General features: G+C 62.4%; 1 protein-coding gene across 2 annotated transcripts; it reads right to left on the reverse strand.

Moving 5' to 3' along the window:
- Window positions 1-111: 111 nt before the first annotated feature.
- KIRREL1 (kirre like nephrin family adhesion molecule 1) lies at window positions 112-25,448 on the reverse strand. Of its 2 annotated transcripts, XM_061443787.1 has the most exons (16): window positions 25,243-25,448; window positions 7,434-7,583; window positions 7,262-7,339; window positions 6,095-6,244; window positions 4,502-4,659; window positions 4,265-4,415; window positions 3,218-3,323; window positions 2,962-3,110; window positions 2,757-2,884; window positions 2,552-2,678; window positions 2,358-2,458; window positions 2,067-2,265; window positions 1,808-1,915; window positions 1,548-1,687; window positions 1,093-1,170; window positions 112-979 (listed from the first exon to the last, which is right to left on the reverse strand). In XM_061443787.1, the coding sequence occupies exons 1-16, from the start codon at window positions 25,298-25,300 to the stop codon at window positions 518-520; spliced, it is 2,343 nt and encodes a 780-aa protein (XP_061299771.1). In that variant the 5' UTR covers window positions 25,301-25,448; the 3' UTR covers window positions 112-517. The 2 variants fall into 2 exon arrangements, with proteins under 2 accessions (XP_061299771.1, XP_061299772.1); XM_061443788.1 differs by lacking the exon at window positions 7,262-7,339.
- Window positions 25,449-27,088: the final 1,640 nt, after the last annotated feature.

Below are 27,088 nucleotides of genomic sequence, written 5' to 3' on the forward strand. Positions count from 1 at the left end.
ACGTGTGCACACACATATAGTAGCTCCCTCGCAGGGATGGGATGGATTGGATGGGATGGATGGGAATGGGATGGGATGGATGGGGATGGGATGGGATGGATGGGGATGGGATGGATGGGGATGGGATGGGATGTGCAGCCCCTCGCTCCTGCAGAGGAGCTGGATCAGGGGACCCATGGAGGAAGGCTCCCACCCCACAGAGCTTTGGAAAGGATCCGGGGGGATCCGCGTGGACCCGCACGCACACGCTGAGGCTGGGGGGGAGCGGGGTCAGTGGGGTTGGTGCCCCCCAACCCTCTCCCTCCACTGGGAAGGTACCAAACAGAAAGAACCGGGATGAGTGGAAGCTCGAAGTGCCCAGGGCGCATCCCCAGGGGCAGGGCGACGCTTGGAGCCCAGCCACCGGCGGAGGAGCCGCAGGAGGGTCAGGATGAGCCCCTGAATATCAGGGGACAGTCGTGAGGTACCTGTGGGACCCCCCTTTTTTGTGCCTGTGCCTCCCATCCCCTGCGCGCCCTCAGACGTGCGTCTGCATCCGCTGCTGGAAGCGCTGCCCGTAGTCCGAGTGCTGGGAGGTGTAGGAGAAGCGCGTGGCGCTGCTGTACTTGCCCATGGGGTCGTAGGCATCGTAGGGCGCCCGCTCCATGCTGGGGGGCTGCCCGTAGCCCAGCCGGTACGTGGGGTACGCGGCGCCGGCGGGGAACGCCGCGTGGCCGCCGTAGTTCTCATAGGAGAGCTGGCTCGCGGTGTCGCCGCCGGGCGCGGGGCCGGGCGCCGGGGCGGGCTCCGGGGTGTATTCGGCGGCGGGGCCCCGGCTGTAGGTGCTGAGCTGAGCGTAGCCGCTGGAGTGCGAGAGGCGCGAGGGCGGGCGCGTGTCGAAGCGCCCGGCGCCCGGTGCCCGGTAATCGGCGTAGAGCACGGTGCGGGAGGACGGGCGGTCCTCGTGAGCGCGCACGTTGTAGTAGCCGTTGGTGGGGTCCTGGTTGGGAAGGGGGGGGGGGGAGAAAGGGGGTGATGGAGGGGATGAAAGGGAGGGAAAGGGGGCTCCGGGTCCTTCTGCCTCCTCCCGCACACCCTGCCCCGGCACCGGACCTTGAGCTCGTACTCCTCGCGGGTGTCGATGGTGTCGCAGCGCAGGTCCTGCTTCAGGTCCACGTCGTCCTTGAATGACTGTGGGAGAGGGGGAAAGGGATGAGCTTGGTCCTCCACAGGATGGGGTGGGTTGAAGGGAGCTTAAAGCTCAGCCACTTCCAACCTGGGATATCATCCACTGGAGCAGGATGCTCCAAGCCCTTGTGTCCAACCCGGCCTGGAGCAGTGCCAGGGATGGGGCAGCCACAGCTTCTTTCAACCCATTCCAGTTCCCCACCACCCTCACAGGGAAGAACTTCCCTATATCCAACCTAAATCCCCCCTGTTCCAGTTTGAACCCATCACCCCTTGTCCTATCGCTCCAGTCCCGATGGACTGATGAAGATATCGCTGATGAAGGCATCCTTGCTCCCATCTATCCCAGGGCAGGGAGGAGGCTGCGGGGTGCCCCTTACCGAGTAGATGGCCTTCATGACGCGGGTGGCCGTGGACACGCTGGCCGTGTCCTCCTCCCGGTCCGTGTGCAGCGTCAGCGGCTCCCTGTTCACAGTCTCCACCTTGATGTCCAGCTTGCGCAGGGTGACGTCCTTGCGGCCTGGGGACACGTGGGACCGGGCATGGATGGACACAGCCACCGTCAGCTTCCTCCCGCCCTGTCCCCATGGGTGGCATCCACTGCAGTGAGTGCAAACCCCCCCCCGTGCCCACCACTCACTTCCTTTCCGGCGCCGGTAGAGGAAGCAGGCGAGTGCCACGAGGAAGCTGATGACGAGGATGCTGGCCCCGATGGTGGCCCCGGCGATGATGCCCACGGGCAAAACCTCTACAGGACATGGGGAGACATTAGCTGGGGACAAGGGGACGGGGGCACTGCCAGGAGGTGGCCGCGGCACGATGGCTCCATTGCCTTCAACACCCAAGACTGAGCCTTCTTCCCAGCATCCCTGCATCCCGCGGTGCCATCCCGGTGCTACCTTTCTCCTCCAGTTGGATGATGGCTGTTCCCGGCCCGAAGCTGTTCCAGGCCGTGCAGTTGTAGCGGGTCTGGAAGTCTGCATCCATGACGTTGTTGATGGTGAGAGTGGAGAGGACACCGCTGCCCGTGTTGGTCCTCTCCACCGTGTACCGCTCCAGCGTCCCTGCCTCCAGGATGTTCTCCTTCCAGGCCCATGCCTGGCCATGACAGGGTGGGAAGAGGGGTTTGCATCAGCACCCTCAGCTCGGGGTCACCCCCAGCACCCCCACGTCCCCAGCAGAGCACTCACGATGCGGTCCGGCGGCGGCGTGCTCCCGATGAAGCATTCCACCTTGCCACGGTCCCCGCGCACCGCGTACTGCACGGCCTCGCTCGAGATGATGGGGGGTCCTATGGGACACAAAGCGGGGGGGCTTGACCTGGACCCCAGGCACTGCTCAGCACCCATCACGGGCCAGGCTCTGGTGGGGGGGACGCGCTCACCGTTGACGTAGAGGGTGACCTCGCGCTCGCCAACGCCGATGCGGGGCACGATGGCTTTGCAGATGTACTGCCCCGCGTCGGCTTGAGTGACGGACTTGAGGTACAACTGGTTGCTGTTGCTCAGGACCTGGGTGCAAACACCATCAAGGAGGGGGCACGGGGCACCCTCTGAGCCCCCCATGCCATCTCACCCACCAGCCCGTACCATGTTGGACTCCTTCTTGGTCCAGGTGAGGGTGAGCGGCGGGTTGCCGGACCACACGCACGTCAGCGTCACGTCGGAGCCGATGTCCGTGACGGTGGGTTTGGGGTCCACCACGATCCGAGGCGCAACTGGAGAGGTGGGGACAGGGTGAGAGGGGGGTGCCAGGAGCCAGGGGGTGCCGGGGGTGTGGGGCTGCCCCACTCACAGTGCACGTCCACCAGCGTGCTGACGTTGGTGCTGCCGATGTCGTTGTGCACCTCGCAGGAGACGGGCTCCGTGAAGAAGGTGTAGTCCACCTGCGTGTCGTACTTGTTCTCCTTGGCGTCCTCGATGATCACCCCCCCTTTGGCCCACCTAGATGGGGGCAGACACCCAAGGTGGGCGCGTTCCAGCATCCCTGCCATTCCCATGGGATGCTGCGGCCAAGCAGGAGGTCGGGGAGGGAGCTGCTGCAGCCTCACCTGTAGCCTCTGATCTCGGGGTTGGCGGTGGCCATGCAGGTGAAGACGACTCGCTCGCCCTCCTGCACCGTCTGGGGCTGGATGGACAGGGTGACGGTCGGGGGGTCTGTGGGGAGGGTGGATGGAGAGGCATGGGCTCAGTGTGGCCCAGGGACAGGGGACAAAGGGACAGTCCTCCTCCCAGTGCTGCATTGCTTCTTCCCCATGCTGAGCAGGAGATGCCAAAAGCTTTGTGTGGGCACCCAGCATCCCTGCCTGCTGTGGGTGCTGGTGGGGGGTACCCAGCATCCCTGCCCATCACGGGTGCTGGCAGTGAGCACCCAGCATCCCTGCCTGCTGTGGGTGCTGGTGGGGGGTACCCAGCATCTCTGCCCATTGTTGGTGCTGGTGGTGGGCACCCAGCATCCCTGCCCACTGTTGTTGCTGGCAGTGGGCACCAAACATCCCTGCCTGCTGTGGGTGCTGGCGGTGGGTACCCAGCATCCCTGCCCATCACGGGTGCTGGCGGTGGGCACCAAGCATCCCTGCCCTTCACGGGTGCTGGCGGTGGGTACCCAGCCTCCATGCCCATTGTTGGTGCTGGTGGTGGGTACCCAGCATCCCTGCCCATCGTTGGTGCTGGCGGTGGGCACCCAGCATCCCTGCCCACTGTTGGTGCTGGCGGTGGGCACCCAGCATCCCTGCCCACTGTTGGTGCTGACGTTGGGCACCAAGCATCCCTGCCCATCCCTGGTGCTGGCGTTGGGCACCAAGCATCCCTGCCCACTGTTGGTGCTGACGTTGGGCACCAAGCATCCCTGCCCATCCCTGGTGCTGGCGGTGGGTGCAGAAGCTTCCCGCAGCAGCCACTGGAGGTCGGTGTTCTCCACTGAGTCCCATTTCAGCCACCGACCGGATGGGCGCATCCCGAAGGACACAACCCCTGTGCAGGAGCCCAGCTTCACCGCTGGGGCTGGGATACCCACGCACCCCAAAAGCTCATCTCCAGCGCCCCCAGTGCCACCACCAGCCCCAGAAACCATCGCGCCCCTCCCGGCATGGACTCACGGTGAACATTGAGCTTGACGAAGGTCTCCTTGCCCGCCGGGATGGCATCGTTGGTGCTGCGGCAGGAGAACACCCTCCCGATGTCCAGGTCCGTTGGGTTGATGGCCAACTGGCTCGTGGTTGTCTCCCTCTTGCCATCGGCCAACACCTCCTGCAAGGAGACGGGATGGTCCCATGGCTCCCAGCACGGTGCTGGGGACGCGGGGTGGTGCTGAGGGATGGATGTGGGTGCGCTACCGTGCTGGTGATGGCTCCATCCTGCTGGAGCCCGTCGCGGTACCAGACGATGGTGGCCGCCGGCTTGGCGCTGCGGGCCCGGCACGTCAGGTTGTACGGGGTCCCCGCACGGAGCAGGATCTCGGGGGCTCCATCGATGGTGGGGTCCTCGGGGGGGACTGGGGAGGACACAGGGGACACGGTGGGAATGGGGACGGGGTGTCTGGGGGTAATGGGGTGGGCAGAGACGGGGCGTCCTTGTGTCAGGGACCCCAGCACCCACAGGAACCTCCTCCATGCCTGCTGGCCTTGGCAGTGCGGGGGGAAAGGTTGGACCGGGTGAGCTTAAAGCTCTTCTCCAACCTGATCACTTCCATGCCTGAATGCCCGGGGAAGGAGGGTGAAGAGGGAAATAAAGAAAGAACGAAGGAAAAGCAGCAATCCCTGCCCTCCCCCCCCCATTCCTGCGGCGTTTCTGCTGCAGCTCCGGCATTTTCTTCCCTTTTCCCAAGCCACAAAAGTTGGGAAATCCAAGTTCCTGCCAGCGGTGCCACAGCTCATAGGCGTGAATAGAGAGGGAGGCATTAAAGATAACAGCACTGGAGGCTGCCGGAGGGAAGGGGAGGCACAGGCAGAGCCGGCGCTTCCCACACTGCTGCCTGCATGGCCCTGGGACATGGGGGGGACATGGGGTACAATGGGGGTCATGGGGTAGAATGGGGGACATGGGGTACAATGGGGGGACATGGGGTACAATGGGGGACATGGGGTACAATGGGGGGACATGGGGTACAATGGGGGACATGGGGTAGAATGGGGGTCATGGGGTACAATGGGGAACATGGGGTATGGTGGAGGTCATGGGGTATTGTGGGGGACATGGGGTACAATGGGGAACATGGGGTATTGTGGGGACATGGGGTACAAGGGGTACAGAGAGGACCTGGGGTATGGTGGGGGACATGGAGTATGGGGGAGACATAGAGTACAGTGGGGGACATAGGGTATGGTGTGGACATGGGGTATGGGGGTCATGGGGTATGGTGGGAGACATGGGGTACAATGGGGGGACATGGGGTAGAATGGGGGATATGGGGTATGGTGGGGGTCATGGGGTATGGTGGGGACATGGGGTACAATGGGGGACATGGGGTAGAATGGGGGATATGGGGTATGGTGGGGGTCATGGGGTATGGTGGGGACATGGGGTACAATGGGGGACATGGGGTAGAATGGGGGATATGGGGTATGGTGGGGGTCATGGGGTATGGTGGGGACATGGGGTACAATGGGGGACATGGGGTACAGTGGGGGACATGGGGTATGGTGGGGGTCATGGGGTATGGGGGAGACATAGAGTACTGTGGGGGACATAGGGTATGGTGTGGACATGGGGTATGGGGGTCATGGGGTATGGTGGGAGACATGGGGTACAATGGGGGGACATGGGGTAGAATGGGGGATATGGGGTATGGTGTGGACATGGGGTATGGGGGGACATGGGGTAGAATGGGGCACCTGGGTTACGGGGGGCCATGGAGTACAGTGGCCAGGAGGCACGGACATGGGGTACGGCGGGGACGCGGCGGTGCCCCCCTTGGGGCTCTCACTCACTGAGCACGGTGAGCTTGGCGCGGCGCGAGCGCAGGGCAGCCTCGGTGGCCTGGCACTCGTACACAGCATCATCGGAGAGCTCGGCGTCGCTGATCTCCAGGTTGTACTGCCCCGAGTCCGCCGTGCCCACGATGCGGTACCGCGGCCAGGCTGCGGGCAGCGCAGGGCACGGCGTCACCCAGCGCCCCGGAGCCCCTTCCCCACCCTCTGCCCATGGAGCAGCAGCTCCGGGCCCTTTGGGTCCAGCCTGGGCAGAGCCGGGGGCTGCCTGCACCCAGTGCCAGCCCCAGGGGGGACAGGGGATGTGGGGGGGGGGGGGGGGGGCTGGTGAATGTGGGTGCTCAGTGCCCGCAGGGACCCCAGTGCTTGTGGGGACCCCAGTGTGTGTGGGGATCCCCATGTGTGCAGGGAGCCCCGTGCGTGCAGGGACCCCAGTTTGTGCAGAGACCCCCATCTGTGCAGAGACCCCAGTGCATGCAGGGACCCCAGTGCATTCAGGGATCCCAATGTGTGCAGGGAAGCTCATGTGTGCAGGGACCCCAGTGCATGCAGGGACCCCTATGTGTGCAGGGACCCCAGTGCATGTAGGGCCCCCAGTGTGTGCAGGGCCCCCAGTGTGTGCACAGACCCCAGTGTGTGCAGGGAACTCAGTGCATGTAGGGACCCCAATGAGTGCAGGGACCCCATTGCATGCAGGGACCCCTATGTGTGCAGGGACCCCCATGTGTGCAGGAATCCCAGTTTGAGCAGAGACCCCAGTGCATGCAGGGATCCCAATGTGTGCAGGGACCCCAGTGCATGCAGGGACCCCAATGTGGGCAGGGACCCCAATGTGCGCAGGCACCCCAGTGCATGAAAGGACCCCAGTGTATGCAGGGATCCCAGTGCATGCAGGGACCCCAAAGTGTGCAGGGACCCCAGTGCATGCAGGGACCCCAATGTGTGCAGGGATCCCAGTGCATGCAAGGACCCCAATGCATGCAGGGACCCCAGTGCATGCAGGGACCCCAAAGTGTGCAGGGACCCCAGTGCATGCAGGGACCCCAAAGTGTGCAGGGACCCCAGTGCGTGCAAGGACCCCAATGCGTGCAGGACCCCAGCGCATGCAGGGACCGCAGGAACACCAGTGAGCGCAGGAAGGAGCAGAGCACAGGCACCCATCCCTACCCCATGCTTCGCTGCTGGGGCCCATGCCATGAGCCCCGCCGCAGCCGGGATCGCTGCACAGGGAGCTGGGAGCAGGCTCTGCAGGAGATGCAGCGCTCAATGAGAGCCCCCCCCCATGCGGTGCCAACCCCTTCCCCGCACGCTCACACCCCCGGGGCTGCCCCACGGGTACCTTTGAGCCCCTGCCCCATGCCCAGGGCGAGGCCGTCCTTGGTCCATTGCACGATGCCGGAGTAGTTGAGCACCACGCAGGAGAGGACGATTCTGTGCCCGGCCACCACGGTCTGGTCCTCGGGCTCCTCCACGAACCGCGTCTGCAGCGCTGCGGGCGGAGGAGGGTGCTGAGCCAGGGCGCGGGGTGCGCTGCACGCCCGGTGCTCCGTCATGGCCCCATTCCCATAGGAGAGCTCTGCTGGGGCTTGCGGTCGGCATCGATCCCGGTGCTCCATCACGCGGCCAGCGCGGATCGAGCGGGACACAGCGGGGGGGGCCCAGGCAGGGGTGGGGATGGGGATCAGGAGGGCAGAGGGAATGGGGCATCGCAGGTGGGGATGGGGAGCAGGAGGGCAGCGGGAATGGGGCATCGTGGGCAGGGATGGGGAGCAGGAGGGCAGAGGGAATGGGGCATCGTGGGCAGGGATGAGGGCAGTGGGAATGGGGCATCGTGGGCAGGGATGGGGAGCAGGAGGGCAGAGGGAATGGGGCATCGCAGGCAGGGATGGGGAGCAGGAGGGCAGAGGGAATGGGGCATCGTGGGCAGGGATGAGGGCAGTGGGAATGGGGCATCGCAGGTAGGGATGGGGATCAGGAGGGCAGCGGGAATGGGGCATCGCAGGCAGGGATGGGGAGGAGGAGGGCAGAGGGAATGGGGCATCGCAGGTGGGCATGGGGAGGAGGAGGGCAACGGGAATGGGGCTTCGCAGGCAGGGATGAGGGCAGTGGGAATGGGGCATCGCAGCCAGGGATGGGGAGGAAGAGGTCAGAGGGAATGGGGCATCACAGGCAGGGATGGGGATGGGGATCAGGAGGGCAGAGGGAATGGGGCATCGCAGGCAGGGATGAGGGCAGTGGGAATGGGGCATCGCAGGCAGGGATGGGGAGGAGGAGGGCAGAGGGAATGGGGCATCGCGGGGAGGAGCTGCCTCGTCCTGGGGGTTTCTCCATGGAAAGGCTTTTCCCTGAAATATCCAACTGATTTCCGCTGTGGAGCAGGACTGGGGGAGTCAGAAATCCCTTGGGATGCGCAAACTGTGGGTAATGGAGCTGCTGTGTGCCTGGGTTGGGCCTGGCACGGCACGGAACAGCACGCTGGTGCTGGCACAGGCTGGGATACAGCAATCCATGGGGTCTGGAGCTGGAGACACCCCAAGATCCATGTGTGGTATCCGCAGGTGCCAGGCTGTGCTGGCAGGCACCCCCAAAGCCCCAGGATGGGGCACCCTAGGATGCGGTACCCTGGGATTGCTGGCACAGGACACCCAGCATCCCTGGGATAGGGTACCCCAGGATCCCTGGGACCTGGTAACCCTGGGATCGCTGGAACATGGTACCCAAAATCCCTGGGATGAGGTACCCCCAAAATCAGGCATCAAAGCATCCCCTGGATCCTTGGGACTTGGTATTCCAGGATCCCCAGGATAGGGCATCCCTGGCACGAGGTACCCAGGGATCCTCAGGATGGGGTACCCCCAGAGCAGGCACCCCAGGATCCCTGGGTTAAGGTACCAGGAAGGGAGACAGAGCAGGGATGCAGGCAGGGAAGGAGGTAACGGGAGTGGGAGAGGCGGGGGAAGGAGGGGAGGGATGGGGGGAGCCGGGGGGGTGGGAAATAAAGCGCAGAGCGGAGATCAAAGCGGAAGGTGCCTGGAGAGAGGTGGGAGCGAGGGAAGATCAGAGAGGGAAGAGGGAGCAGGAGCAGCAGACAGCAAGGGGGGGTGGGGGGGTGTGGACAGGACTCCTGCAGCCCCCTCCCTGCATGGCATGGGATAGGGTGGGATGGGATGGGGTGGGGTGGGGTGGGATGTGGGTGATGATCTCAGCAGTTGAAGGTGACAGTGACAGGCAATGAGGACGTGGATGCTCTGCCCTCCTCCAGCCGCGCCAGCATTCCCAGTGCAGAGCATCCTGCCCCAGCATTCCCAGTGCAGAGCATTCTGCTCCAGCATTCCCAGTGCAAAGCATCCTGCCCCAGCATTCCCAGTGCAGAGCATCCTGCTCCAGCATTCCCAGTGCAGAGCATTCTGCTCCAGCATTCCCAGTGCAAAGCATCCTGCCCCAGCATTCCCAGTGCAGAGCATCCTGCCCCAGCATTCCCAGTGCAAAGCATCCTGCCCCAGCATTCCCAGTGCAGAGCATCCTGCCCCAGCATTCCCAGTGCAGAGCATTCTGCTCCAGCATTCCCAGTGCAGAGCATCCTGCCCCAGCATTCCCAGTGCAGAGCATCCTGCCCCAGCATTCCCAGTGCAGAGCATCCTGCCCCAGCATTCCCACTGCAGAGCATCCTGCCCCAGCATTCCCAGTGCAGAGCATCCTGCTCCAGCATTCCCAGTGCAGAGCATCCTGCCCCAGCATTCCCAGTGCAGAGCACCCTGCCCCAGCATTCCCAGTGCAGAGCATCCTGCCCCAGCATTCCCAGTGCAAAGCATCCTGCCCCAGCATTCCCAGTGCAGAGCATCCTGCCCCAGCATTCCCAGTGCAGAGCATCCTGCCCCAGCATTCCCAGTGCAGAGCATCCTGCCCCAGCATTCCCAGTGCAAAGCATCCTGCCCCAGCATTCCCAGTGCAGAGCATCCTGCCCCAGCCCGGCTGCTAATCCTGGCACTGGATAACCGGGAGCCGCAGGGATTGAGGCTGCAGCGCCCTGGGAAGCAGCTCCGTGAAGGATGCTCCGTGATACCCACCCGGTGCAGAGGGGATGTGACCCCTACATCCAGCACCGAAACACCCATGGATGGGACCTCCTGCACCCCACATCCTCAGGGCAGGGGGCAGTGGGTGCTGGTGTCACCCCTTTGGGTGCTTGGTCACCAGCTGGGTTTTGGGGTGCAGCAGGCTCCTGCTTCCCTCCCCTTTTGGGGTGCCCCAGGGGACCCGGGTGGGGGCTTTGAGTGTTTCCCCCCCAAACACCCTCCCCTTCGCTGCCCATCCTGCTGGGAATGGGGGTGTTCAGTGTGGATGTGGGGCCTGTGGGTGCGGGAGAGGCCTCGGCACAGCCAGAGCCGAGAATTCCGTGTTATGGGGCCTTGACATGGCAAGGGAGAGACAGCGCTTCCCGAGGGCTGGGGCCCAAAAGGCAAAGGGTGCCCCCCCCATCACCATATCCCCCCCATCACTGTGTGTCCCCCCCATCACTGTGTGCCACCCCATCACTGTGTCCCCCCATCACTGTGTGCCACCCCATCACTGTGCCCCCCCATCACTGTGTGCCACCCCATCACTGTGCCCCCCCATCGCATCCCCCCCATCACTGTGTCCCCCCCATCACTGTGTCCCCCCATCACTGTGTGCCACCCCATCACTGTGCCCCCCATCACTGTGTCCCCCCCATCACTGTGTGCCACCCCATCACTGTGCCCCCCCTCATTGTGTCCCCCCCATCACTGTGTCCCCCCCATCACTGTGTGCCACCCCATCACTGTGTCCCCCCGCCATCACTGTGTCCATCCCCCCATCACTGTGTCCCCCCCAATCACTGTGTCCCCCCCATCACCATGTCCCCCCCATCACTGTCCCCCCCCAATCACTGTGTCCTCCCCCATCACTGTCCCCCCCCCAATCACTGTGTCCCCCCCATCACCATGTCCCCCCCATCACTGTCCCCCCCCAATCACTGTGTCCCCCCCATCACCATGTCCCCCCCATCACTGTCCCCCCCCAATCACTGTGTCCCCCCCATCACTGTCCCCCCCCAATCACTGTGTCCTCCCCCATCACCATGTCCCCCCCATCACTGTGTCCCCCCCAATCACTGTGTCCCCCCCATCACCATGTCCCCCCCATCACTGTCCCCCCCCCAATCACTGTGTCCCCCCCATCACCATGTCCCCCCCATCACTGTCCCCCCCCAATCACTGTGTCCATCCCCCCCATATCACTGTGTCCCCCCATCACCATTACCCCCTGTCCCTCTGCCCCAGCCCTGGCACCATGGCATGGTGTTTGCATCACGGTGGCTTTGGGCTCTGAGCAAGCACGTGCATGGGTGCACACGCGGGTACCTGTGTGTGTGTGTGTGCATGGGAATGCATCCGTGTGCAAGGGAATGTGCTGGAGTATGTGCTTGTGTGCACGGGAGTGTGCATGGAGTGTGCATGGCACCACGGGCCTGCGTGCATGGGAGCACAGACGTGTGCACGTAAGAACATGCCTATGTGCATGGGAACGTGCCTGTGTGCATGGGAACGTGCCTGTGTGCATGGGAGCACAGACGTGTGCATGTAAGAACATGCCTATGTGCATGGGAACGTGCCTGTGTGCATGGGAACGTGCCTGTGTGCATGGGAGCCCAGATGTGTGCATGTAAGAACATGCCTATGTGCATGGGAACGTGCCTGTGTGCATGGGAACGTGCCTGTGTGCATGGGAGCCCAGATGTGTGCATGTAAGAACATGCCTATGTGCATGGGAACATGCCTGTGTGCATGGGAACGTGCCTGTGTGCATGGGAGCCCAGATGTGTGCATGTAAGAACATGCCTATGTGCATGGGAACATGCCTGTGTGCATGGGAACGTGCCTGTGTGCATGGGAGCCCAGACGTGTGCACGTAAGAACATGCCTATGTGCATGGGAACGTGCCTGTGTGCATGGGAACGTGCCTGTGTGCATGGGAGCCCAGATGTGTGCATGTAAGAACATGCCTATGTGCATGGGAACATGCCTGTGTGCATGGGAACGTGCCTGTGTGCATGGGAGCACAGACGTGTGCATGTAAGAACATGCCTATGTGCATGGGAACGTGCCTGTGTGCATGGGAACGTGCCTGTGTGCATGGGAGCACAGACGTGTGCACGTAAGAACATGCCTATGTGCATGGGAACGTGCCTGTGTGCATGGGAACGTGCCTGTGTGCATGGGAACACACACACGTGTGTGGGAATCCACATGTGCACATGGGAATGCATCCACGTGTGCATGGGAACGTGCCTGTGTGCATGGGAGCACAGACATGTGCACGTAAGAACATGCCTGTGTGCATGGGAACGTGCCTGTGTGCATGGGAGCCCAGATGTGTGCATGTAAGAACATGCCTATGTGCATGGGAACGTGCCTGTGTGCATGGGAGCCCAGACATGTGCACGTAAGAACATGCCTATGTGCATGGGAACGTGCCTGTGTGCATGGGAACACACACACGTGTGTGGGAATCCACATGTGCACATGGGAATGCATCCACGTGCGCACGGGAATGTGCCTGTGCACAGGGGGGTGGGTCCCTGCGGGGTCCCCGTGGGGCTCTGAGTGCCCGTGGCTGAACCCACACCTGCCCCACACCAGCCCCACGCCTGCCCCACACCTGCCCCACACCAGCTCCACACCTGCCCCACGCCTGCCCCACACCAGCCTCACTTCTGCCCCACACCAGCCTCACGCCTGCCCCACACCAGCCCCCACGCCTGCCCCACGCCAGCCCTTCACCAACCCCACACCAGCCCCACTTCTGCCCCACACCAGCCTCCACACCAGCCCCCACGCCAGCCCCACACCTGTCCCACACCAGTTCCACACCTGCCCCACACCAGCCCCACTTGTGCCCCACACCAGCCCCCACGCCTGCCCCACGCCAGCCCCACACGTGTCCGCGGGCGCTGGGCCGCTGGAGCCGCATCCCAGCCCCGTCTCCCTCCATCGCCCAGGCGCGGGGCTGCCGGAGCCCCGGGGCGGCCGCTCCCTCCCTCCCTCCCCTGCCGCTCTTAAGGCCGGGTTCAAAGCCGAGCCCTGGATGCGCGCTGACAGCTCTCAGATGGAGCCAAATCCCCGCACCGGAGGCTTTGCTTTGGTTATTATTATTTCATCTCCCCCCCGTGCTCCTCTCGCTCCTTCCAGTGGAAGCTTTCCCCCTTCCCTCTGCCCAAGTCCTTCCCTTCCATTTATACCGGGGGCAAACAGAGAGAGGGAAGGGGGAAAGCAGCCCCTCCGCCGGCTTCATTCCGCGGCGGAGAAAAGAGGATTTGGTGATTTGGCTTCCTCGGGGCTCTGCCCGGCACAGCAGCATGGGAGGGATGAGGCATCACTGCCCCCGCCACCACCGCTGCCCCCATTCCCCAGCGCCCCAACCCGCTCCTCGCCCAACCCAGGCTAAAAGGCACCAAGAACTGGATCCTGGGGATCCGGGGGAAACTGAGGCAGGGACGGGGCAGCGCCACGGGACGTGATGGATCCCACCAGGAACGGGGATGCAGCCGCGGTGGGTCCCATCCTGGCGGGTGCTGGCAGCGTGGTGCCGCTCCTCGCCGCCGGCGGGATGTGCCGATGGAGATGTGATTATCCCTGGCACATCCCGGCGCTCCCCCCGCTCCCGTGTCGGGGCTATTTTAGGCTCCATCAATTTGGGGCTTTCAGCTGAAGCTGGTGACATCTCAGGGCAGGGATGTGTGGGGCTGGGACCCCCCCGCCCTGCTGCACCCCATCCTGAGCGCAGGGATGCGGAGCGGGGCTGCGGTTCCCAGTGGGATCCTCGCCTCGGGGGTGGCCCCCCACCATCTCCCGCAGCATTCCTGGTCCTGGCAGGGGCCGGCCCCGCGCTCCCAGCAGTAAATGGGTGTTTGCTGGAGAAGGTCCCTGCTGCCATCACCAATTTATGAAGCTCCTTTGCCGAGGTCATCCCGGCACGACAGCGCCAGGCAGGAACGGGCCGAGCCGGGCGCTCGGGAAGAGCTTGGCAGGAGGAGCCGCTTCCGCTCCTTGTTGGGAGCCGCTCAATGCCCTCTTCTCTTCTCTTCTCTTCTCTTCCCTCTTGGCTTTTGAACACGAGCGGAGCCCGGTGGCGGGGGGGGGGAATGGGAAGCCCTGGAACGGTGCTGCCGAGGGTACCAGCAGCCGGGATGCATCCCCATCCCAGCCCCACCACTGGGGGCTCAAAGCTCCATTATCCCCCCCCCTCTCCCCCGGCTCCATTAGCAGCCCCCGGCGCATCCTCATCACAAAGGCATCGACCCCATTTGACCAAAATCTCTCTCCCATAATCCCGCTCTGATTGACATTAATTGAATATTCCTATCCTTTAATTCCTTATTAATTGAATCCCGCAGCCGCTGCTCCGTGTTGTGCGGGGAGCTGGCAGCATCCCCACTGTGCCAGCATCCTCCGTGCCCGGTTCTCCCTGTCCCTGTCTCCATCCCCATCCCGTTGCCTCCGGACCCTTGGCCCTGGCTCTGCTCCCGGGTCCTCCCCATCCCGGCGGGAACGGAAAGTATTTCAACACCATCATATGACGCCAGCGCATCGCTGGCGAGCGCCCAGCGGGTGCTTGGGAGGCACCGGGATGGGGCCTCATCCAGCCGGGTCCCCTCAGCACCATCCCTGGGGGGGGGATCAGCCTCTGATCCCCTCTGCAAGGGCACAACTGGGGTGGTTTTACCCCAAACCCTTCCTGAAAGGGGGTGAACCAGGCATGGGGGTACTTTGGGAGACCCCAAACCCATCCATGGACACCCCCCCCCCCCCATGGCTTTGCTGTGCCTCAGTTTCCCCCCGGGCTGCTGGTGGGGGCTGCTCCGTGCCTCCCGCTCCGCTCCCAGAGCCGGTGGTCGGGAATCTCTCCGGGGAAAGGATGCTCCAGTTATTTTCATGTTTTAAAAGGCAAAATTATCAAAACAAATGAGGAGGAGATTGGTTCCCCTCCTCCTCCCCTCCCAGCTCCCAACAGCAGCGGGTCCCATTGGCCATGCCCCCCCAGCACAGCATCCGCTGGGATACTGGGATGGGCACCCACGGTGACCCCATCTCCTCCACGTCCCCATCCCTCTGCCGCGGTGCTGGCTTCTCCCATGAGCTCATTTCCACCGCCAGCGCTGGTGACACCAATCTCACAACAAACCGAGCAGCTCATTTCCCATCCCATCAAATATTCCACCTCCATTATTCCCAGGGCAGGGAACGGGGGCTGCCGCGCCGCCACCTCCGTGTTGGATGTGGTACCCTGGGTACCGCTGCCTGGGGAGCATCCCCCGGTTGCCATGGTCACAGGAGGTGCTGGTCCTCCTGGGGAAACTGAGGCACGGGGCTGAGCGAGATGGATGGGAGATGGGGAGCTCATCCAGCTCCTCTTCCCAACCCATCCCTCCGTTTTCCACCTTTTCTGACGGAAGAGGGGCCGAGGCCCCGGGTCCTCATTAGACGCAGGGTGAAAATACACAGCCCGGGCACCACGCAAACCCAGTTCCAATTAAAATCTCTTTGGGAAGAGGCATAAATACCGGGGGAGCTGACGTGCTGGAATTGGGTTCTAGTTCGCCTTCCCGAGGAGCCTTAAATATTCCCCTTCTCATAATACTAATATAAACCAAAAATGAACTGCCGGCTTACGAAACAACATCTAAATTCCCCTCGTAATTACATTACTTTCAGCGCTGCAAAGATGCCAATAAAACATAAACCAGAGCTGGGCAGAGGGAGAGGAACTCGGGAAGGAATGGAATGAAGTGCTCCAGTGTGGCATGGCAAAGGAGCCAGGGGGGCTGGGCTCCCCATTGCTGCCCCATGGCCTCCAGCCCAAGGGTCCATCTCCCCCCCTCAGCGTCCCAAGGGCCACCAATAGGATGCCCACATCCTGCTCCTGCCCCCCAAGTCAAGGCTGGGGGGATTGGGGGGTGCCTTTGTCTCGCTCCCCCGCCCCACACTGGGGCAGGACCCAGAGTTGATGGAAAAGCTCCGGCCCCTTTTTCCTGCCGTTAATCCCGGTGAAAGGGGGCAGCCAGGCAGAAAGACAAAGGGCTCGGTGGGCCCCGAGTGGGGCGAGGGCAGGCACGGGGACAGGGGGACATGGGGGGCACAGGGACAGGGGAACAGGGAGACATGGGGGCAATGGGGATGACATGGGGGCAATGGGGATGACAGGGGGACATGGGGGGAATGGGGGGCACAGGGACATGGGGACACATGGAGGGAACAGGGGGGATGGGGAACAGAACCAGTGGGCAAGGGTTGAAAGGGGCAACGTGGGGACATGCACTGGATGTGAGCTTGTATGGAGCATGTGTATGTGTGTGCATGTGTGTGTGTGTGCATGTGCATGTGTGTGTGAGAATGTGTGTGTGCATGTGTGTGTGCATGTGTGTGTGAGTGTGTGCATGTGTGTGTGGGCATGTGTGTGGGCATGTGTGCATGTGTGCGTGTGTGCATGTGTGCGTGTGTGCATGTGTGCGTGTGTATGTGCATGTGTGTGTGCGTGTGTGTGCATGTGTGTGCATGCGTGTACGCATGTGTGCGCATCTGTGTGTGCATGTGTGTACATGTGTGTGCGTGTGCGTGCATGCGTATGCATGTGCGTGCATGTGCGTGCGTGTGTGTGTGCGTGTGCATGTGTGTTCCTGTGCGTGCATGTGTGCATGTGCATGCATGTGTGCATGCGTGTGCGCATGTGTGTTCCTGGGTGTGTGCATGTGTGCATTTGTGTGTGTGCGTGTGCATGTGTGTGTGCATGTCTGCATGTGTGTGTCCTATGTGTGTTTGTGTGTGTGCATGTGTGTGCATGCATGTGTACATGTGCGCATGTGCATGCCTGTGTGTGCATGTGCGTGCCTGTGTGTGCTTGTATGTGCATATGTGTGCACTGTGTGTGTGCCTGTGTGTGCTGTGTGCTCGCACAGGAACAGCCGTGTCCAGGAGCTGGGCCCCCGCTCACATCCATGCACACGCATGTGCACACACATGTGCAGCCGTGTGCACAGACACCCTGTACCACCCTCGCGCCCTGCAGCACCCTAGGGTGGCATCGAGGGAGGGGGGGGTGATCAGAGCTGCCTTCACCCCAGCCCTCCTCCTCCTCCTCCCTACCCAAGGCCTGTGCTCCAGATGTGCGGGACGCTCCAGATGTTGCTCCCAACCGGGTTTCCTGGGGTCACCCCCCCCCCATCCCGCACCCTTGGGTTCAGCGCATCCCTTGGCCCCCCCATCACCACACAAGGGCCTGGCAGAACCCCCCCCCCCCCCCATGTTCCTTCTCCCCCCTCCGGGGGCTGGGGCTGCCAGCGCTGCTCCATTGGCTGGAGTTCCATTAATTTGTGGAATATTCCTGGTTGGAACAATGTCTAATTAAGACTTTTGTTTGTGAGTGCAAGCAGAGGGGGGGGTTGCTTTGGGAAAAGGGAGGGGGGGAATAAAGATCCCAAATCATTAATGAAGGGGGGGGGGGGGTTGTTCTGGCATCCTTCCGCCCCTACAGATGTCTTAATGAGACAGCGCTTAATAATAATGGGATTATCATCCCCATTGAAGCGGGACGGGCAGCTGGGAGAGCACGAGGAGGCGCCCAGCAGGGCCCCTGCATCCCTATGGATGGACTAGGGTGAACCGGGAGCGACCCTAAGGGATAGGGAGGGCATGGGGGGGATGGAAACTGTGCCTCGGTTTCCCCACGGGCAGCTCAGCTCAAAGGTGGTGCTGGCGAGCGGGGGGGGGTGAGGAGAGGAGGTTGGATTCCATGGGTTTAATAAAACCCCCGGATCCAGGAGGAAATAGGTTGGAAAAGAAGGGAGAGAAAATCGATGGGGCTGGGGCTGGGTCCCGGCCCTGCTCCCTCCTTGCTCTGTTCCAGCAGGCAGGAATTTCAGCTCCTTCCCCCCCATCCATCACAACCACCCCCCCCGAGCTGCCCCTCAGCATCCCCAGTGCATCCACATCACATCCCAACTGCCATGTGCTCTGGGAGGCCCCATTTAGGATAAGCTGGGGGGGGGGGGGGGTCCCGTGGATATCGGAGGTCAGCGCCCCCCCCACATCACCCCAGTGCTGGGGTCCCCACAGCGAGCACCATGTGAGGGGACACAGGGCAATGGGAGACCCTGGGTTTGGGGAGTCACAATGAGGGCGACCCTGGGTTTGGGACACACGATGGGTTTAGGGGGTTGCAATGGGGTGTCCCTATGTTTGGGGGTCACAATGCGGGTGCCCCTGGTTTTTGGGGGGGGGGTGTCAATGGGGTGTCCCAATGTATTCCGGGGGGGGCCGCAGCTCCCCAACCCTTCCCCCGGGCTCTGCAAGCGCTGCTCAGGAGGAGCCGGAGCCGGAGCGGAGGGAGCAGCCCTGGCTCCCGCTCCCGCTCCTGCGGTCGGAGCCCAGCGATGATCCCACAAGCCTGGAATTTGAGGAATTTCCTGCCAAGGCTCTGGAAGACGAGGGAGAGAGCGAAACCCCTGCGTTAACCCTGCGCTGCCCGGGGGAGCGCGGCGGGGCCGGGGCCATGCGGGGGCACGTTCAGCGTTGGGGGGGCCACATTCGGCTTTAGGGGGCCACATTCAGCTTTAGGGGGCCACATTCGGCTTTAGGGGGCCACATTCGGCTTTAGGGGGCCACATTCAGCGCTGCGGGTGCCGCTGGCAGCTCCCACATGGAGCCGGACGGAGGGTCCCGGCCCTGCACTGATGTGGGAAGCAAAGCGCTTCGTGCCTCAGTTTCCCCATTGCCACCCTCCTGCTGTGCCCCAAGGAGCCCCCCAGCACTCAGCGCATCGTCTTGTGCCCCCCCCCCCCCCCAACTGAGACCAGGGGGGGCTCAGAACCCCCAAGCCCTCGTTGGGACTCGCAATGGGGCTCTGTGTGCCCTGAACCAAGGCTGGTGGTGGTGTGGGATGGAAAATCCTTTCCCAAAGGGTTAGAACTATGGGTTTGTATCAGCTATGGGTTTATATCAGCTATGGGTTTGTATCAACTATGATTTTATATCAAACACACTTGAGAGACTGAGGGGGGGTCATAAAAGAGCTAAAAGGGCATGGAGGGAGCAAGTGAGAATGCAGCTGGAGACCCCCCACCCCGGTACAGGGTTCAGAGGGGCCCATTCTGCCCAGGGCAGCGACGGGAGCTGGGCACCAGCCTCGCTTTACCCTCAGCACGGGGCTGTTCCCATCCCCAGCACCGGTACCCATGAGGACAGACTCAGCATCAACCTGGGCAAGGGGCAGCCTGGGTGCCCCCATCCCACAGCTCCCATGGGATGGGGCTCACGGGGCATCCCCATGCGCTGGCATTGCAGCCTTCCTCCTGCTCCTCTGCATCACCCCGCTGCCCCCCGTAGCTCCCGGTGATGCTCCTGCGCCCCATTGCACCCCATGTGCTCCTTGCACACTCCCTTGCACACTCGCCCACCCGCACACACTTTCCCGGCTCCTTTTCTTCGCCGTTCCTATGGCAACCCCTCCAAGGCACAACCGCTCTCCGACTGGAAATAAAAGTTGTTTTTCCTCCCCTCCTCCTTTACTCCACTCTTCTCCCCCCCCCCCCTTATTTTGATTTCCATTTGGATCATAATCCGCCCGTTGCCATGGCAGCGCTGGCAGCCCTTTATGTCCCAGCCCTTGCAGAAAAGGCCTCTCTCCCCCTTTTTCCCTTCCCCAAGTGGGTTTGCTCCTTAAATCCCCTCCTTCCTGCCATCCCCTTGCAGCAGCGAGCCCGGGATCCAGCCCGGCACCAGGACCTGGCGTCACCGGCTGCGCCACGTCCGACGCCGCGCCGACGGGACCTCAGCGGCGGGTGGGTGGAAAGGAGCTTGGCTTCCAACTCCCAGCCCCGATAGATGCATCCCAGAGAAGTCCAGGCTGGATCCTGGGGCAGAGCTCCAGCCCTTTTCCAGATACCCTTAACTCTGCCCATTGCTCGGATGCTCCTGAGCATCCTCCTCTGTGGGTTGGTACCCAGTGGTTCCTCATCTGAGCATCCTTCCCTATGGGCTGGTACCCAATGGTTCCTCATCTGAGCATCCTTCTCTATGGGCTGGTACTCAAGAGCATCCCCACTCAAAGCATCCTCCACTGTGGACTGGTACTCAGGGATTCCTCATCTGAGCATCCTTCCCCATGGTTTAGTACTCAGGGATTCCTCACCCAAGCATCCTCGCCTGTGAGCTAGTACCTGGGAGGGTTCCTTGCCTAAGAGTCTCTTCCATGAGCTGGTACTTGAGAGGTTCCTCACCCCAGCATCCTCCCCATGGGCTGGTACCCACAGCATCCTCACCCCAGCATCCTCCCATGGGCTGGTACCCACAGCATCCTCACCCGAGCATCCTCCCCATGGGCTAGTACCCACAGCATCCTCCCCATGGGCTGGTACCCACAGCATCCTCACCCGATCATCCTCCCCATGGGCTAGTACCCACAGCATCCTCACCTGAGCATCCCCCCATGGGCTGGTACCCACAACATCCTCACCCGAGCATCCTCCCCATGGGCTGGTACCCACAGCACCCTCACTCGAGCATCCTCCTCATGGGCTGGTACCCACAGCATCCTCACCTGAGCATCCTCCCCATGGGCTGGTACCCACAGCATCCTCACCCGAGCATCCTCCCCATGGGTTGGTACCTACAGCATCCTCCCCATGAGCTGGTACCCACAGCATCCTCACCCGAGCATCCTCCCCATGGGCTGGTACCCACAGCATCCTCCCCATGGGCTGGTACCCACAGCATCCTCACCCAAGCATCCTCCCCATGGGCTGGTACCCACAGCATCCTCACCTAAGCATCCTCCCCATGGGCTGGTACCCACAGCATCCTCACCTGAGCATCCTCCCCATGGGCTGGTACCCACAGCATCCCCATGGGCTGGTACCCACAGCATCCTCACCCGAGCATCCTCCCCATGGGCTGGTACCCACAGCATCCTCACCCGAGCATCCTCCCCATGGGTTGGTACCCACAGCATCCCCATGGGCTGGTACCCCCAGCATCCTCACCCGAGCATCCTCCCCATGGGCTGGTACCCACAGCATCCTCACCCGAGCATCCTCCCCATGGGCTGGTACCCGATGCTTTCCTCTCTCCCATCCCATCCGGAGGGTGCCATGGAGGGAAGCCCTGTGGCTCCTGCTGGCAGCACAGCCGGATCCCTCCATCCCCTCCACCTTGCCCGCGCCGTGCCCGCTCCTGGCTGGGAGCAGGAGGTTATGAAAATGAGCTGCGTGCCCAGGAGACTGTAATTATCTGCTAAGTGCGAAAGCTGGAGTGATTAATTAAGAGATAATAAAAAGAAAAGGAGGCTGGAGAGGGAATAACGGATGCTTTGATGATAAAACCTGAGGTAAGGCAAGCAATTAGGGGAATCTTTATGGAGCGCTCGCTATAATCCCTGCGTGGCGGGGGGCTGGATGCATGGATGCACGGACAGACCCACGGCCGAGCAGAGAGGCCAAACAGCCTCCGTGTGCCCCAGTGCTCCGGCATCCCTCGGGATCCGCTCAGTGGGATGAGGAGGATCCCAGGTAGGATGTAGGCCAGGAGGACAAGCTGGTTTGGGATTGAGCCAATCCTGAATGAAAGGGTGGGAATCTCAGCTCTAGTGGGAGAGAGGTGCCCAATGACACCAGTTCCACACCCAATGGGTGCATTGCTACCCGATGGACCCATGGACGGCTCCGGATCCCGGAGGCAAGAGGCAGGATGATGCTGGGCGCCCCGTGGCCGGGCTGGCTGCCTCCCCGCCGGCACCGGCTGATTCAACCCTGGCACAGGCTGCCCGGGCAAGTCCCGGCACGGGGCTGCGGCTGCCACGGCAGAGCCCATGCAGCCGGCTCCAAAGGCAGTGGGGCTGGATCCGGACCCTTCCATGGGGCTGCGGCGCATCCCTGGCTCCCACATGGGAAGACGGAGCAGTGCCCGTGGGGAGACGGGGACAAGGGGCTCCGTCCCCTTCCCCCCTGCTCCGGAGATGGAAAAAGCATCGGCAAAAGCCAACAGCCCCGATCCCGGTTGCCAAAATGGTTTCCTGCAGGATGGCTGCGGGACCCACCATGGTTCCATCCCCTCCACTGAAGGGCTTTGGGGACAGGGGACCCCAGGGGTACAATGGGGGTGACCTGGGGTCCTGCCCTGCACTGCTGGCTGCTGAACACAGCGAGGACAACCCAGAGCCAGGGATGGATCCATGGGAACAGCTCTGGAATGAGGGCACGTGGATGGTGGGGTCACCCCAGGCAAGGAGGGAAACCCAGGATGGGGGCCACCACTGGTCCCACAGGCAGGGTGGGATGAACCGGGCAGGGTTTGGGTGTCCCTATCCTGCCCCCCCCCACCACATCTCAGCCCTGGAGCATCTCTTGTGGCCTTTATTACCCTGCAGCAGCAGGGCACAACAGTGGCCTGTGCCTTGACCCCATCCTGCCTCCCTGTCCCCTTCCCTTCCTATCCTGCCCCCATCCCTCCTGCCTCATCCCCATCCCTCCTGCCCCATCCCATTCTCTCCTGCCCTAGAAATCTGGGGCCAAGGGGCTACATCCCTCCACCCAAGCCCCATCCAAGCCTCATCCAAGCCTCATCCAAGCCTCATTCGAGCCCCATCCAAGCCCCATCCAAGCCTCATCCAAGCCCTATTCAAGCCCCATCCAAGCTCCATCCAAGCCCCATTCAAGCCCCATCCAAGCCCCATCCAAGCCCCATCCAAACCCTGTTCAAGCCCCATCCAAGCCCCATCCAAACCCCATCCAAGCTCCATCCAAGCCCCATCCAAGCTCCATCCAAGCCCCATCCAAGCTCCATCCAAGCCCCATTCAAGCCCCATTCAAGCCCCATCCAAACCCCACTCAAGCCCCATCCAAGCCCCATCCAAACCCCATTCAAGCCCCATCCAAGCTCCATCCAAACCCCATTCAAGCCCCATCCAAGCCCCATTCAAGCCCCATCCAAGCCCCATCCAAGCCCCATTCAAGCCCCATCCAAGCCCCATCCAAGCCCCATCCAAGCTCCATCCAAGCCCCATCCAAGCCCCATCCAAGCCCCATCCAAGCCTCATCCAAGCCTCATCCAAGCTCCATCCAAGCCCCATCCAAGCCCGCCTGCAAAAGCCACCAGCAAAGGGACCATCCTGACCTCAAACCACCCGGTGCCACCCTGGCTCCTTCTGACGGTGCCTCCCAAGGCTCTGGGGCTCAGCCGGGGCATGCAGTGATCACGCCAGGCCTCAGCCCCACACATGAGTCCTGTGTCCCCCCCCTGCCACCCCCCCATCACCCCCCTTCCCTCCCTTTCAGTTTGGCTGCTTTGGAGAGGGGAGGGAAGGGGATGGGGGAGGAAAAACCCACCGAGAGGAAGCGAATCACCCAGAAAATGAATAAATATTGCAATGCGAGGCGCAATCACGGCGAGTGATTGAAACGGGGGGGAAGAAGAATGGGATTCATTTAGGGAAGATACAGGGAATTATGTAGGGAGAAATGAAGAGGGATGAAACCCATCCAACATCTCAGCGTGCAGGGATGTGAATGGCACCAACACCCCCCAGCTCCTGGGGCCTGGAGAGGGGGGGAACCCAAATTCTTCCCCCCCCCCCCAACAGCACCCAGCTTGGAAGCAAGAGGCAAACTTGACAATGGGGAGCACGATGGGATGGGGCTGCTCGGGTGGGAATTGGGGGTCACAGGGACACCCCCCTCCCCCAACCGGTAGCTGCTGTTGGGAATCTCCCTCTTCCCAAGCAGCGATGCCAGAGCCGGGCCCCTCTCACCGACGGGATCCACATGGCACAGGGCGGGAGAGCGGCAGCTTTTGTTCCTGGGAGGGCAGCGGAGCCCCACGGCGCGGGGGAGCCTGGGACGTGCCCCCCCCGGCCCCCTATAAGAGGCTTTACACGCTCCTTTAAACCCCGGGTCGAGTCGGAGCCTTTTTTCCCTCCTCCCGGCATCTTAGCAACGCCGCCTCCTTAATTAAAACTGAGATTGGATTTTGGAGCTGGGAAGGAGCCGGAGGCCGCGCAGGGGGGGGGGGATGAGGAGGGGGGGGGGACGGGACCTGGGCACGGGGTAATGCCCAGCTCCAGCCCTGCTGGGACCTCAGCAGGATGCTGCACGCATGGATCACATCCCCCGGCCCCTCATAGGGAGGCTGAGCTTTGGGGAGGCCCCGTGGGGCCGGGAGGGTGCCCCCCACCCAGCTCCTCCCGCTTGGCCTGACCTTGGCTACAGACACCCCCACCCCCCCCATGCCTCAGTTTCCCGAGAGGGTGCAGGGATTTGGGGGTCCGATCTGGGGGGTTTAATGCGGGGGGGGGGGGGCAGCAACCTCTGGAAGGCAAATGGGGGGCAAAAGGGGCCCCATGCTGCCCCGAGCACGAGGAGTGGGAACTGGGGGCCTCAGAGACCCCCACCCAGAGACACCCCCCCACCCCCCCGATCCCCATGGATGGGCTCCCCACCAGCATCGCCGTGGCCGGGTCCTCACCACCCTCAGCCCTGGGTGTCCACCCACCCAAAAGACGGGGTGCCCAGGGCCGGGTCCCCATTGCTGGAGCACCCTGGGGTGCCCTCGACTCCTCCCCCCCCACCACATTCCCACATCCCAGCCCCGCTGCTCACCCGCACCCCTCATCCCGCACCACCGGCGGCACCGGGAGCCCCGCGGGTCCCCCCCCCAGCACCCAGATGAGGGGGGAACCCACAAGCCCTTGACCCCAGAGCGGGGCAGAACCGGGGGGGGAACCGGCGCAGCCCCAGGGTGGGGAGAACCGGACGCGGCTCCGCCGGGACCCCCTCTAACGGCTGGGGAGGGGCCCACGAGGAGCGGCCGCGGGGAACCGGGAGATGCTCCGGGGGTACGGGGGGGAGCCCAGCGGCCCCAGAACCCCCCGGCCCGACCCGCGCCTCCGGTTCCCGAGGGATCGAAGCCGCCGCGCTCCCCCCTCCCGGTCCCGTTCCCGTTCCCGTTCCCATCCCGCCGGGATCGGAGCCGCTGCCCGCGGCGGGGCTGGAGCGGTGCCCGCGGAGTTGGGACTCGCACTTCGGGCGGCCCCGCGCTGCCCGGCGCCGCTCCCCGCTCCCGGTGCCCGGTGCCGGTACCCACCTTGCCCGCGGGTCCCGGCGGCGCTGAGCAGGCAGAGGAGGATGAGGAGGCTCCGCATGCTCCCGCCCCGGCCGCGCTCCGGGAGGGGGGTGGCCGCTGCCCCGCTCCGCGCCCGGAACCGGCCACAGCTCGGCCCGGGGGGGGGCCCGGCACCGGCACCGGCACCGGAACGGCCCCGCTGCGAGCGCGAGAGCCCCGAGAGCGGCGGGGGCGGGGCGGGGGCGGGGCGGGGGGGAGGGGGGGAGGGGGAGGAGGGGATGGGGGGTGGGAACGGGGGGGGGAGGAGGGGGCTGCAGCCGGGGGGTGTTGGCGCGTGTTTGGGTGCACGCGGGTGCCTGGTGGGGTGGGCACGTGTGTGTTCGGACACGTACATGTGTGTTCGGACATGTGCATGTGTGTTCGGACACGTACATGTGTGTTCGGACATGTACATGTGTGTTCGGACACGTACATGTGTGTTCGGACACGTGCATGTGTGTTCGGACACGTACATGTGTGTTCGGACATGTGCATGTGTGTTCGGACACGTACATGTGTGTTCGGACATGTGCATGTGTGTTCGGACACGTACATGTGTGTTCGGACATGTGCATGTGTGTTCGGACACGTACATGTGTGTTCGGACATGTGCATGTGTGTTCGGACATGTACATGTGTGTTCGGACATGTGCATGTGTGTTCGGACATGTGCATGTGTGTTCGGACATGTACATGTGTGTTCGGACATGTGCATGTGTGTTCGGACATGTACATGTGTGTTCGGACATGTGCATGTGTGTTCGGACATGTGCATGTGTGTTCGGACATGTACATGTGTGTTCGGACATGTGCATGTGTGTTCGGACATGTACATGTGTGTTCGGACATGTACATGTGTGTTAGGACACGTGCATGTGTGTTCGGACATGTACATGTGTGTTCGGACACGTACATGTGTGTTCGGACACGTGCATGTGTGTTCGGACACGTACATGTGTGTTCGGACATGTGCATGTGTGTTCGGACACGTACATGTGTGTTCGGACATGTACATGTGTGTTCGGACATGTACATGTGTGTTAGGACATATGCATGTGTGTTCGGACATGTACATGTGTGTTCGGACACGTACATGTGTGTTCGGACATGTACATGTGTGTTCGGACATGTGCATGTGTGTTCGGACATGTGCATGTGTGTTCGGACACGTACATGTGTGTTAGGGTGCATGCATGTGTGTTCGGACATGTACATGTGTGGTCGGACATGTGCATGTGTGTTCGGACATGTACATGTGTGTTCAGACATGTACATGTGTATTGGGGTGCATGCATGTGTGTTCGGACATGTACATGTGTGTTCGGACATGTACATGTGTGCTGGGGTGCATGCATGTGTGTTCGGACATGTACATATGTGTTCGGACATGTACATGTGTGTTGGGGTGCATGCATGTGTGTTCGGACATGTACATGTGTGTTCGGACACGTACATGTGTGTTGGGGTGCATGCATGTGTGTTCGGACATGTACATGTGTGTTCGGACACGTACATGTGTGTTGGGGTGCATGCATGTGTGTTCGGACATGTGCATGTGTGTTCGGACATGTACATGTGTGTTCGGACATGTACATGTGTGTTCGGACATGTACATGTGTGTTCGGACACGTACATGTGTGTTGGGGTGCATGCATGTGTGTTCGGACATGTACATGTGTGTTCGGACACGTACATGTGTGCTGGGGTGCATGCATGTGTGTTCGGACATGTACATGTGTGTTCGGACATGTACATGTGTGTTCGGGTGCATGCATGTGTGTTCGGACATGTACATGTGTGTTCGGACACGTACATGTGTGTTCGGACA

This window comes from Pezoporus flaviventris, unplaced genomic scaffold (assembly GCF_033815535.1).
Source record: "Pezoporus flaviventris isolate CSIRO_AGI_PZ_B2104156 unplaced genomic scaffold, CSIRO_AGI_Pfla_v1 ptg000530l, whole genome shotgun sequence".
Lineage (NCBI taxonomy): Eukaryota > Metazoa > Chordata > Aves > Psittaciformes > Psittacidae > Pezoporus > Pezoporus flaviventris.